At 44.9% G+C, this 14,284-nt stretch overlaps 1 protein-coding gene across 1 annotated transcript in view; it reads right to left on the minus strand.

Annotated features, from left to right (window-relative positions):
* Window positions 1–14,284, minus strand: part of LOC137304428 (protein GPR108-like) — a 34,679-nt gene that overhangs the window by 9,032 nt on the left and 11,363 nt on the right. Inside the window, exons 5-13 of the mRNA XM_067973020.1 lie at window positions 13,262–13,362; window positions 11,231–11,310; window positions 9,249–9,311; window positions 9,053–9,166; window positions 7,301–7,434; window positions 6,207–6,282; window positions 4,632–4,705; window positions 2,636–2,753; window positions 784–914 (exon numbers count right to left, since the gene is read on the minus strand). Coding sequence (XP_067829121.1) covers window positions 784–914; window positions 2,636–2,753; window positions 4,632–4,705; window positions 6,207–6,282; window positions 7,301–7,434; window positions 9,053–9,166; window positions 9,249–9,311; window positions 11,231–11,310; window positions 13,262–13,362 — 891 coding nt within the window. The remainder of the gene's footprint in view (window positions 1–783; window positions 915–2,635; window positions 2,754–4,631; window positions 4,706–6,206; window positions 6,283–7,300; window positions 7,435–9,052; window positions 9,167–9,248; window positions 9,312–11,230; window positions 11,311–13,261; window positions 13,363–14,284) is intronic.

Genomic DNA, 14,284 nt, shown 5'->3' on the forward strand with positions numbered 1-14,284 from the left:
GGACTGCCTACCCCTTGAACAAGTCACAGGTCCACGGTCTGGATCCGCTTTTTGAGAATATGGACTTGCAGAAAATCATAAAGTTTCCATAAAAACACAATGAGAAATGAGTTAACTGCAGTGTTACAGTACCCATTTTATACCACCAAAGGGAGCTCCAACATTTGTTTTTGTACAGCTTCTGTAACAGCACAAATTGAGGTCTCCAAGAAACTCTCAGCTCTTTCCTTTTCACATATTATTCTGGTTAATAACATTTCCTGAAACACCTTTACAGTTAACAGAGGAAATTCTCGTCTAATACATCTGGGCTCCACTCAAATTCAGTTCCAAGGCAGGATTCCAATATACTCTCCTACCTATTCCCTGATGTAAAGTTCTTCCCATGTCTGAAATTGTAATCTGGAAATGCAATCTCAACTTTTTGTTTCAATGAAATCAAATTCATGAAAATGTTATTAATAAAAGTGATATTGTTTTAACAGATAAACGTAAAGTGGGATGACAAAGAATTCGAAAAAGATGCATTTTTTTTAATAAAGGAGGTCAGTGTGAATTAGCAACAAGTCCGAGGAGAGTTGCAGTTTTACACTTGCACGGCATGCGACCTTTCACGTTGTTACAACACATAGCCGTTCACATTAGGATTTTTCACACTCGATGAGACTCTTACACACGTGCTGCAGGACAGCATCACCTGAAAAAGGTGAGGAACTTTATATATTTTTGTACGTCTGTTTTCTCTAGCTTATACATCCCCACAGCTTCAACAAGATTCCTTACCAAACAACAGGAAACAGGATCGCTCCACAGCAAATAAGATCCACCAGGAACAGTATTTCCTTCCACAAGGCGTACTCACTCGTCCCCTCTTCAGTCGACTCAATGATGATGTAGGCTGTATTTGCTAACACCTTGAGAGACAAAAAAAAGGTCCTTGATTTGATTCCCTGTGTTGAGTTAGTGGACTCAGGCGGGGCAACCGTTTAGGTTCCAGGACTCAGGCGGGGCAACCGTTTAGGTTCCAGGACTCAGGCGGGGCAACCGTTTAGGTTCCAGGACTCAGGCGGGGCAACCGTTTAGGTTCCAGGACTCAGGCGGGGCAACCGTTTAGGTTCCAGGACTCAGGCGGGGCAACCGTTTAGGTTCCAGGACTCAGGCGGGGCAACCGTTTAGGTTCCAGGACTCAGGCGGGGCAACCGTTTAGGTTCCAGGACTCAGGCGGGGCAACCGTTTAGGTTCCAGGACTCAGGCGGGGCAACCGTTTAGGTTCCAGGACTCAGGCGGGGCAACCGTTTAGGTTCCAGGACTCAGGCGGGGCAACCGTTTAGGTTCCAGGACTCAGGCGGGGCAACCGTTTAGGTTCCAGGACTCAGGCGGGGCAACCGTTTAGGTTCCAGGACTCAGGCGGGGCAACCGTTTAGGTTCCAGGACTCAGGCGGGGCAACCGTTTAGGTTCCAGGACTCAGGCGGGGCAACCGTTTAGGTTCCAGGACTCAGGCGGGGCAACCGTTTAGGTTCCAGGACTCAGGCGGGGCAACCGTTTAGGTTCCAGGACTCAGGCGGGGCAACCGTTTAGGTTCCAGGACTCAGGCGGGGCAACCGTTTAGGTTCCAGGACTCAGGCGGGGCAACCGTTTAGGTTCCAGGACTCAGGCGGGGCAACCGTTTAGGTTCCAGGACTCAGGCGGGGCAACCGTTTAGGTTCCAGGACTCAGGCGGGGCAACCGTTTAGGTTCCAGGACTCAGGCGGGGCAACCGTTTAGGTTCCAGGACTCAGGCGGGGCAACCGTTTAGGTTCCAGGACTCAGGCGGGGCAACCGTTTAGGTTCCAGGACTCAGGCGGGGCAACCGTTTAGGTTCCAGGACTCAGGCGGGGCAACCGTTTAGGTTCCAGGACTCAGGCGGGGCAACCGTTTAGGTTCCAGGACTCAGGCGGGGCAACCGTTTAGGTTCCAGGACTCAGGCGGGGCAACCGTTTAGGTTCCAGGACTCAGGCGGGGCAACCGTTTAGGTTCCAGGACTCAGGCGGGGCAACCGTTTAGGTTCCAGGACTCAGGCGGGGCAACCGTTTAGGTTCCAGGACTCAGGCGGGGCAACCGTTTAGGTTCCAGGACTCAGGCGGGGCAACCGTTTAGGTTCCAGGAGTTGCTTCAGTGTGCTGACGAACTGGCTGATGGGGGTGGGAAAATTGAGCAGTGGGATTAAATTTAAAAAATGACACCCACAATTTCGGCAGAGAACCTCCATCTCGTGAGCCGTGCTGGAAAGTGAACGTGGATGGGCAAGGTTGACGACACCTCTAATGCTCACATGGTGTAACAGCCTACTGACACTCAGTATGTGAGTACCTGGCTTACAAATGGCCAATTTGGCAAGTTACCAGAGAGAGTCCAGTGACTGTGGAACTGTACCCCAGCGAGAGTCAGTACCTTCGGGGCAGGGGAAAAGAAAATAAAACTGGAAAATAAAAATAAAATAATGGGAAGCAAATTTATTTGCGGCCAAAATTCCTTCAAGAGTTGGGTCATAAATTAATTTTAAAATCATCTACGGAGTAATGCAAGACTCATTGCAGTACTCAAAACCACACATTAAAAGAAAATCTAGCTCCAACTATTTTAATCCTTCTTTACCTGTAGAGGAATTACGATCATGAAGATCTTCTTGTCTTTGTCCGATAGGATGTACTTTACAAACGCCCATCCTGTGCCAATCAGAGCCAAAGTAATAAACAGCAAGGCACCTTTCAACCTGTGGAACAAGGTAGGACAGGCAGTATAAATCATTAGTCACTTCAAGAGAAAGGTCCTCTTAAAAAGCAATTCGTACATGGTTTCCAGCTCTGGACTAAAGACGTCCAGTAGAAAAAAAAAATGTGCATTTATATAGCGCCTTTCACATCATAAGGACGTCCCAGTGCTTTACAACCAATGAAGTACTATTGAAGTGTAATCTCTGTTGTAATGTAGGAAACACGGCAGCCAATTTGCGACAGCAAGGTCTCTCAAACAATAACGAGATAAATAACCAGACCATCTGTTTTTAGATGTTGGTTGAGGGATAAATATTAGGCAGATCATCAGGGAGAATTTCCCTGCTCGTCTTCAAAATAGTGCCTGGGGATCTTTTACGTCCACGTGAGGGGGCAGGCTTGGTTTAACATCTCACCCAAAAGACGGCACCTCCGACAATGCTGCACTCCCTCAGTACTGCACTGGAGTGGTACTTGAAACCACAACCTTCTGACTTAGAGGCGAGAGTGTTACCAACTGAGCCACGGCTGATGCACCATACAATTCTCAACAGAGCAATTCACATTTTTGAAGTCCTATTAAAATGTGACCATGAAATTTCCACACATCTTCAGGAGGCAGCGTTATAACTGCTGTAGAGAAAACCCAAAGGCACGCAGGACATAGCTTCTTCTAACTATTGTACGAGGGGAGGTCTCAAACCTGGTGCAGCACTGAGAACATTACAGCAATACCTTTAAAGCTACAAAAGATAGACTTTCTACACCTAGAATTGAAATAGGTTAGTTAAATCGAAATTGGTTTTTGGTCCTCCAGTTGGCATCAAATCTTGCTGAATATGGTTCCACATACAATCTGGTGCCTCCTTTAGTATCCATCCTTTGTGTGAGTCTCAACATCAAGTGCTGGAAAGCTGTTTAAACATAAGGGGCATCACAGCCAAGCCGGACTCTGTCTGCCCACACACGCTGGGTGGTGATCAAAAGCAGGAATCCTGGGCAATTTTGCCTGCCCTTGTCCTGGAGCATTGGGGACCACCCTAGTGCCCTCGCCACATCCCCATTGGAGATCCTTGAATCCACCCTAGACCAGGGCCTGAACCTGGGATTGTACCTGATCTGTACGGCCTACTAGATGCTGGATAAATTCACTGACCCAACGGGAAAGTTCAGTTCCAGTTTCGATTCCCGTGCGGAGGTAACTGATCGCAGTGCAGCAACTGGTCTCAGTATTTCCAGAGGCGGGGAAGGGGGGAGAATGATCCATACTTCCCACTCCTGATCCTTATCCTGTGACTCCTAGTGCACGTCCGGCAAGAGCAGGATCAGGCTTGGCTACCGCGCCTCCCAAGTGAACTAGCCTGCCAACACTCACACGAAGAATGGCCACTTCACTGAGACCCTGTGGAACTGTACCCCAATGAAAGGCAGTGTGGTGGGGGCAGGGAGGGAAATATTGGAAGAGAACAAAAAATTACATTTAACAGTGCATGTAGTATATTATACCACAGGGTCTGTGGTTTGGCATGAATATTTTATCCAACCACCTGCAAAGCACCTTCAGGACCGAATCAAATCTGTTATAGTCCACTTGAACATGCTATTAGAACAACCAATAGTCTAACCAAAGTGCTCTTATGCAAATTCATTTTGTACGCAGCCCCCTCCCGATGACCCTATGTTTAGTCACCTTGAGGCTCTGCCCCCAGAGCAACAGCAGGATCAGAGACCAAACTCCAAAACTTGCAACATTCAATGGTCAGTCAAGTCTCGCCAAATGGCACCCCAGCGCTCTGCCAACAGTATCGCACCCCCCCGCCCCTTCACCCCCCCCCCCCCTCTACTCCCCCATAATGAACATCCTAATATATACTTACAGATGGGTAATGTAGTACATCACAGCCCAACCTTCAATTGCTGATCCTTTAACAGCAATGAAATAGTAGTTTATCTGGAAACAAATAAATTATCGTAAGGATTGCAAACGTTTTATAAAACTAGAGATAAGACAGGCAAATATTACTTAACTTGTTCCGCCCAGGGGCTGGGGGTGTTCCTACAATGTGGCTATAACTCAGATTTGTCATGTTGAAAAATGAATAATCTTCTCCTGCTTTTATTTCATCCATCTTATTTTTTTAAATCGTGGTTTGGGGGCAGTTTACCTCCATAAATAAAGAACAATCCTGCAACAGTTCGAACGCTCAGGGCATTTGTTAAATATGTGTAAAAGTCTCAAGTAAACGGAGCTCAGCCAACTCCTTTTGTGGCAGCCTTCAGAACACAGGTAAACGGCAAACTACTGGGTTTGCACCAAGTTACTTCTCTGTCCAACTAGAAACACCTTAAAGCAACACCTGAAGACATTGCAGTCGCACCGGTCCGTAGTTACACGTTGTGCTGAGAGCAAGGATTACAGTATGGGAACTTGTCCTTCAATAACACTCAGCTTCCTCACCCTCCATCATTGGATTCATGATATGTGCGCATAGAAATACATAGAGACTGCCATTCCTGCTGGCTACTTTGAGAGACGTCAATAATACCATAAACAGGCCACCTAGCTAGAGTCACTTATTCGGAATGATATCCACTCATTTATCAATCTATATATATAGAAAGTTTTCTGGCTGTAACATTGTATGACTTTAGGCTTGTCAGTGTTGCCAACTGATCTGCCCAAACATGCAGACTAATCATTTTCAGAGAATCAATTCCAGAAAACACAATGCGGCCACATTGCCCTCCGCACCCATCCACCTGTGCTCCTCGCTCCGGCCTGCCCGCGCTCCCAGGCTCCACGCGACCCCTCCACCCAGCTGAATGCTTCCACACCTAACCTCCAACTAGCGATTCTCGTCACTTGATGTGATCTGCAGACAAAGACGGCTGAAACTCAGACAGCGATATTGTCACACGCTTACTGTCATTTTAAATTTACAGGGTGCAGAGGAAGAATTTTTTTCTTTTGCCAAATTTTCGTCCCTCCTCTCCTCAAGACCACAGTCTTGCTGAGCTAGAGTTTCATAAGGGTCACCAGAACTAGGATATCGCAACAAAGTGACTATTCTTCATATCCAAGTGTAGAGTGAGTGTCAGCAGGCTATTTAACCATCACACCCGAATCTGACCCTGACATCGATACTTCCCAGCATGAGTCACTAGATGGTGATTAGGAGAGAGGGGAGACTTGGGCTCATTAATAGTCTTCCCTAGCTCAGGGTGTGAAGGTCGACTGCTGCAGCCTACACTGACTGACCTCAGCTAACTCGGCCCGAGACTGGCAACTGCTCCTGGGGACCTGCTGGCTGATCTGCCTCATTACCACTTACCGAGGTAAGTGTCTTTAAAACTAGGAGAGCTGATCAAAGTACTTCTAATGGGAAGTGAAGGAAAGTTGCTCATTTAGAAGTGCCATTATAATTTAGCTACATCTATAGACTTATACTTACAGCATGGAACAGAATGGAGATGGACTTGGTAAACGCCAATGCAGCCATCAACCAGTGGATTTTAAATACACTGTACCTAAGGAACACAGATATTATTAGGATCCAGCACTAGTCAATAACAGCTAAAATTCAAACAACAGCCAATGAAGTTGACATTGCGGGATGCTGGCACAGAGACGGGCACATGCAATTGTTTTACTGTACATACGCTACAAGGAGTATCTTATTGGCACACACGACTTGTTTTGAAAACTACCACTGCATGAATATTCCTCGTTTTCTTTACAGTAGCCTGTTTAGAGGTTGCAGGTGAGATAGTGTCCGTCACGATCTGCATCGAGCATATTTTTGGATAGATGTGTAGGGTTGCCATTTGCCTGGTTGTTTTTTTTTTTTTGAGTAAGGTGTCTAAAACATTTCCAGACACAAGTCCATTCCCTCCCTCCCAGCCCCACTAACTTGCGTCTCATGATATTGAAGCATTGAGCATTTAAGGTTAAGGTTTTTAAGTGAACTTTCATCAACAGCAGAGGGCACATTAAAACTCAAAAGCAGTGATCCCATCCCTATCCTTCTCCCCCACTCAGTTCTGGCATTAATACATATTGGTGCAGTGTCAGCAAGAAAAAAGGAAAATGTTTTAAAAGTAACATGTAAAAAGTGAATAATAGTTGGCTCATTTGGTATTAAATAAAATGTACAAATGTTTTATAGGACTTTAACCACAGACACCTGGTAGGTTCAGGGAAACTTCAATCTCCCTGGGCCTACTGGTTTGCTTGTTTTCAGTTTGTGCTCTCTTTAAACATGACATCTTTGTGGCGACCAAATATACAATTGGTTCCATCATCATGCTAATGGGAGCATCTTACTGTCGACCCAGCTCACTGTAGCTAACTATGCAAACACACACCCTGCAGAAGAGCTGTTATTGAGGTGCCCTACAACCACTTGTTTAACTATATAATGGGTCTCTTGGAGCATGTTCATTTTATTAAATATTTGCCAACTGGCAATCTACAACTCGTCAACTATTGATTCATGCATGTGTTCCATAAAAGTAGTTCAAACATTGGGCACTGAAGGAGCTTTACCTGTGTTTTAGAAGTAGGTAAACCCAGAACAAGGCTGCAGCAAAGAAAAACCCAGACATAACCAAGTACAGCAGAGGCAGTGGGATTTCACCAGCAGAAAGAAAGTTCCTAGGATTTCTTGCCATTATCTCAATCTAAGAAGAAAGGTTTAAAATATAAAAGGGTTGACATATGGTCCATGTACATGTTAAGAACGAGGTTAAAAACAGCAGCTACAGTAATAAATAGCTCAACTCGTTAATGTGCTGCTCAGTGTGGAACCAACCAAGAACATACCAGGTATGATCCCTGTATGAAGTTACATACAATTTACAGCACAGATATAGGCCATTCAGCCCAACAGGTTTATGCTCCACACGAGCCTCCTCCCACCCGACTTCATCTAACCCCATCAGCATAACCTTCTATTCCTTTCTCCCTCGTGTTTATCCAGCTTCCCCTGAAATGTATCTATGCTATTCGCCTCAATTACTCCTTGTGGTACACAGTTCCACATTCTAGGCAAAAAAAAAGTTTCTCCTGAATTCTTTATTGGATTTATTAGTGACTACCCTATATTTATGACCCCTAGTTTTGGTCTCCCCCACAAGTGGAAACACCTTCTCTACATTTACCCAATCAAACCCCTTTAGAATTTTAAAAACCTCTATCAGGTCACTCCTCAGCCTTCTCTTTTATAGAGAAAAGGCCCCCAGCCTGTTCAATCTTTCCTGATAAGTATAACCTCTCAGTTCTGGTATCATCCTTGTAAATGCTTTTTGCACCTTCTCCAGTGCCTCTCTATCCTTTTTGTAATATGGAGACTAGAACTGTGCACAGTACTCCAAGTGTGGACTAACCAAGGTGCTACACAAGTTAGCTTATCTCAGCCAATGTGGAAGTTTGGGGGGGGGGGGGGGGGGTGGAGGGTGGTCAGGTTACAAATGGTCTCAGGACCCTGGGCTTTAGAAGGAAAGCAACTCTAGCCTCTTCCGCATCCCCAATTTTCATCACTCCACCATTGGCGGCTGTGCCTTCGGCTGCCTAGGCCCCAAGCTGCAGAATTCCCTCCCTAAACCTCTCCACCTCTCTCTCCCTCTTCCTTTAAGACGCTCCTTAAAATCTACCTCTTTGACCAAGCTTCTGATCACCTGTCCTAATATCTCCCTATGTGGCTCGGTGTCGAATTTTGCTTGATAACGCTCCTGTGAAGCGCCTTGGGACGTTTCACTATGTTAAAGGCGCTATATAAATGCAAGTTAATTTTGTTGTTATACAGCGCCAGGAATTGCGATGTCATACACAGGCCAAAATCCAATTAAGAAAAATATATAGTTAAAATGTTGGAATGATTAGGGTCCAGCAGTAGTTTGTAAAATTCAAACAACTGCCAATGAAAATGAGATATGGGAAAGTTGTTAGTTGTCAGAGAGAGGGGAGCATGCATATTGTTCAGTAGTTTTAATGAACATACACATAATTGGACTTTATACAATTTGGAAAAAAGGTACTAAAGATTGAGAAAAAAATATCTTGGAGCATAGGGAGCAGTGGTAGGATAGGTTGAAGAGATAAGGATTGGGGCCGTAGGAACAGGAGTAGGCCATTCAGCCCCTCGAGTCTGTTCCGCCATTCAATTATATCCTGGCTGATCTGTTTCTCAACTCCATCTACCTGCCTCGAATCTAATAAAAAGCTTTGGAAACTCCATGGTGAATAGGAGGGAAAAATTCTCCCATTACCCTCCCACCAACTCTTGGTAAACGTACTTACTGTCATGTCGAATGCAACAGGGCTTTCTTTTCCTATGGTTGCTGCCTTATAGCAGTTGTGGAAGCTGAGGGTATAAAGCCCTTCCTCTGCTGCAGATAGAATCTTTACAAAGAACTGAAAAGAAAAAAAACGTTTTAAATAATTGTAATTCAGGGGGGCAATTAACATGGCAAGTTTGGAGAATAAAAATTCTTACATTGAAGGTGTAGGAGTCATTCACTTTACTCAGTTTAAAAACTTCTTCATTCTTCTCTTTCATCTGCCAGGAAAAGAAGCCACCAGGAAAATAGATTAATACCAGATATTGGAGAACACTTAGCACCAGCTGAACATCCAAACTGCTAATAGGACCATAATAGGCAGGCTAGAATTGAAGCAAATCATCAGGGACAAAGGCAGAAAGGGAGTCTGCACTACATCCAACAGCATTGTGTCTGACTCTGAAACACCCTGTAGAATAGGAAGATATTCCATTCAGACAGCTTTAGCAATTTTCACCTGATAAGCATAGACTATAAACAGATTATCTGGTCATTATCACATTGCTGTTTGTGGGACCTTGCTGCGTGCAAATTGGCTGCCACGTTACCTACATTACAACAGTGACTACACTTCAAAAGTACTTCATTGGCTGTAAAGCATTTTGGGACGTCCTGAGGTCGTGAAAGGCTCTATATAAATACAAGTTCTTTCTTTTACTTTTCTCTTGTAGACTGCTGACGATCGCTCAGACAGCGATCGTCAGCAGTCTACAAGAGATGGAGCATCACAGCCAAGTCCGAACCTGTCCTTGCCCAACATCAACACACATCCTTTTCAACAAGGTCACTGGATAGCGATTAGGAACCCTGGCTGATTATTTGTTGCCTAGCAGCGCTGTGGCTAATTAAAGCTCCCCAAATACTGCCTCAGTGTAGATGATCTGATTTCACACAGATTAGAGATCAAATTACCTTTTGGTCTGTATGGGTTTAGTAGTACACTGTGCTGTACCAGTAGCCACTAGGTGATTAGAAGGCGTTGTCATTTGCCTATTTTAAATAAATTAAATAATTTTTTTTCTTCCTACCCCCGTGTCCCCAATGTCAATCGAAGAAGGAGCAACGCGACGCCTTAAAACCACAAGAAAAACAGAACTTCAGATAATAATCTGCATGAACAATTTCAACCAGTGCTTGCAGTGGCATTGTATTATGTTGTACAGTGCCATACAGATGAGGAAAGCCCGGGGATCCATCCCTGCTTTAGTGCCTCTGTATTCTGCTCCAAGTACAACCGTCCTTAACGTCCCGGAACTATGATGGGTGGGGTAATGGGGCGCGGGCAGGAGGTGTGTGTCTGTAAGTTTGGCCTTTGTACACACTTCCTGCCGGACCCTAATAATTCCAACATTTCACTTACTTCCATGAAAATTAAACTACCCATTGACATTATGCACCTCTGATGTAGACCTCCAATGTAGGTGGCGCTGTTGCTCACTTACTGTCACAACTCAGTCTCCAGATTAGGAGACTCGACTGGCCACAGTGCTACCAAGCCTGGGGACTGCAAAGTGCAGCTTGTGGCTCTATGCTGTCTGCCTCTCAGAGACTTCCCCTGCCATATCTTATCCTTCTTGTCCCACGTCAAGCACCCATATTCTCCCCCCCACTCCCAACCTGCTCCTGATAAAGCCCCTATCACTATACTTTCCTCAGTGGCAGCTCGCAATGCCCTTCCCTCTGTTCCCACCTTCCAGGCTGCCCCCTCCCAACAACAGCAATCAAGGGCACCGATTTACACTTTCCACGCAGATAATCATAGAATTCAAGCCTGAGTGCATCACCAACACTCCTACAAAGCCCCAATAAAAACGAATCTGACGTATTCAATCACCATAAATTAGGAGCATATTGTACGTTACAATGGGATAGAACAACATGTCCTCTAAGCCACGGTGAGCAATGGTTAGAAAAAGTGATCTTACTGGCCTGATCTCTCCCTACTAACGTCAGGGCCACTATTTTGGAAGCTTGAGTCTAGGTAGTTCTTTCCATCGCATTTGTTACAATACCACGGTCACCACGCCTACTCCATCGTGCATTTTTTCAACCGCATGGTAACCATTTTTTTTTTAAGTGAAGTGCAATTTTGTCCCGGGCATCGGATTCCAATGGTCATAATACTACACAGACCAACCTCTTTAATGGGTTCCACTTTTCCCTTGGCCGTGCCATTGCTCTGATTTTGAGGCGCACCTCGTTTCTTTCTTGCCGCATCTAATGGAGCAGAATTTCAACATGAAGCCAAGCCTCTCAAAACTTCACGTACATTGGTGAAGGGGGGGGGAAAAAAAAAACTAACCAGCAACCTCCTACAGCTCCCCCAGCCTGTAAATGCATGATATTATTCACCGTCGTACATTAGATAGGTCCGAGTTTCGATCCCTGGACTGTGTTGAGTTAACCAATGCCATAAAGTGGTGGTGGGAGTGCTACAATTTGCCACAGTTCATTCTGACGGGGGGGCGGGGGCGGGAGGAAAGTACGAAGGAAAAAAAAGCCAGTTAGAGTTCCAATACAAGCATGATTCAGTGACCCGCTTCTGGATAGTGCACATACACGTGGACAATGGTTAAGGATAGGATGAGGTTCAGCAGCATTGTGCCCAACGCTCACAGATAGCCATCAAGTTTGTCTGCAGCCATCGAAATTGAAAGTAGCTCACTGAATGTGCATCGCTATGTGATGTTTGAGACATGATAAGGCCCTATATAAATTCAAGGCCTTTCAAGGACCCCCTCAAAAGAATTGCAGTGATGTTAATGGTACCAGCCTGGCTCAGTGACAGCACTCTCACTCACTTCTTGAGTCAGAAGCTTATAGGTTTAAGCCCTACTCCAGAGACTTGAGCGCATAATCCAGGCTGACACTCCCAGTGCAGTACTGAGCGAGCACTTGACTGTCGGAGGTGCCGTCTTTCAGACGAGATGTAAAACCAAGGCCCCGTCTGCATGAAAGATCCATGGCACTATTCAAAAAGTGGGCCAATATTTATCCCTCAACCAACACCACTAAAATCAATTATCTGGTCACTTAGCTCATTGCTATTTGTAGGACCTTGCTGTGCATAAATTGGCTGCTGCATTTCCCTATATTACTTCACTGGCTGTAAAACGCTCTGAGATGTCCTGTAAATGCAAGTTCTTTCTTTATACTACATCTTATGTCAAAACATCTCTGAGAAGTCATTCAATGAATTACCTTTGAAGCGGCTGCCGTGGAGACAAAAAATGCTATTATTTTTGAAGGAGTTAATGGGGACCAGTTACTCACATTACCAGAGGAGGTGCTTGACATAATACTTTATCCCCAAAAAACTTTAGATTACTGTACCATCGATGCAGAGTGAACATGGACTGCAGCAAAAGGCTTCACAATAGCTGAGTGAGTTACCTTGTATCTGCTTATAAACCCATGAGGAATTCCCCAGCATTTCTGTGCCAGAATATAGCACCAAATCAGGATGGGACAATGTGCTACACCGACATGCCATTGTTGGAGGTAATGGCATCTGCAACTCCAAACATGTTGCATGATAATTCTCGTGTTGTAGAGGGGGAGGCTGCTGGAATAGGCTAGGTATTGCCTTGCTGGTGGGAAGTTTTAAGTCAGGTGCACTGAAACTTTAAAAAATACATCAACACTGTTTCAATGAAACCACCACATATAACAACAACTTGCATTTATATAGCACCTTTAACATAGTAAAATGTCCCAAGGTGCTTCAGACGAGCATTATCAAGTAAAATTTTACACCGAGCCGGGACAGGTGAAGTAGGTTTTAAGGAGCATCTTAAAAAGGAGGTAGCAGGGTTTAGGGAGGGAATTGCAAAGCTTAGGGCCTAGGCAGCTGAAGGCCCGGCCGCCAATGGTGAAGCAATTAAAATCGGGGAGGCCAGAATTGGAGGAGCGCAGAGATCTCGGAGGGTTGTAGGACTGGAGGAGGTTACAGAGATAGGGAGGGGCGAGGCCATGGAGGGATTTGAAAACAAGGATGAGAATTGGGCTGGAGGAGGTTACAGAAGCAGCAGAGAGAGTAAATGAGTAAATCTTAAACCAGGTTCAGATTCTGAACAGTTTGATTTCTGACGAGTGTTAAGAAAGATGACCTCTTAACATAAACATAGCTCATTTCCAGATTTATCAATTTTTTCATTCTTCTAGTCACCTTTTTTCGCATGTGTCGCGTCCTTGATCTCAGAATTCTTTCCATCGTCTGGTCCTGATATTGACAGCTTTTTTTGTTGACCAAATTTCTTCATTAAAACCCTGTTGACATATGATTTCAACATTTATTTTCAACTCAACTGTTAACTGCCACTCACAACACCTTTCTCCTCTTCAATTTTCTCTTCGCTTCCCATGAAGGCAGTGACCCATGCTGGGGTACGATTTCAGAAGCTGCAGTTGAAGTCGTGCCTTGCCGATGGCTGCCTGCACCCATGGAACCAGGGACGAGAGGCCCGGTTGTGAAGTGAAACTATTCCACCCTCCCAGTGCCACCTCACCCCGTCTAACTCTCAGGTTACTCTCCTTTTGAACCTAAGGGGAATGTGGTTGCACGCGTGTAAGAGATGGTTGCAGGGCAGATAGCAAAGGATGGGGGTCAAAGGAAATCCTTTGGACTGGAAAGATGTGGTGGAACCAATCTTGGAATAACCTTCCCTATCCACCGTTGGTGGTTATCACAGTCCCAAAAACTACCTCTTCTGTGAAAACACGGGCAAAGTACTCACTATTTCTACTATTCCCTCACTCTCTACTACCAGCCTCCCTCCTTCATTTCTTAGTAGCTCTAACCCTACTGAAGCTCAGCAAAGTCTTCTTAAAGTCTCGCTATAATTTGCTTTATCCCCAGTCGAGTACCCGTGTCCTCGACTAATTACATTGTGGTCACTGCTTCCCAAATGATCTCCCTACATCTAGGTTGCCTACTTGCTCTGTATCACTACCTAGAATCAGGTCAAGTAGTACTTCCTTCTTTGTTGGTGTAGCAACATATTCACTGAGAAAACAGTCCTTAAAATACATTTTTTTTTTAAAAATCTCTCCCCTCCTCACATTTTTCCTATCCCAATATTTCTGGATCATTTAAATCTCCTACAATTATAACTTTATTGTAAATATATTTGTCTAATTTACCTACAAATTTCATCCTCAATATTCTTTCTACTGTTTGGCAGTCTAACAT

The sequence above is a fragment of the Heptranchias perlo genome, chromosome 37, assembly GCF_035084215.1.
Source record: "Heptranchias perlo isolate sHepPer1 chromosome 37, sHepPer1.hap1, whole genome shotgun sequence".
Lineage (NCBI taxonomy): Eukaryota > Metazoa > Chordata > Chondrichthyes > Hexanchiformes > Hexanchidae > Heptranchias > Heptranchias perlo.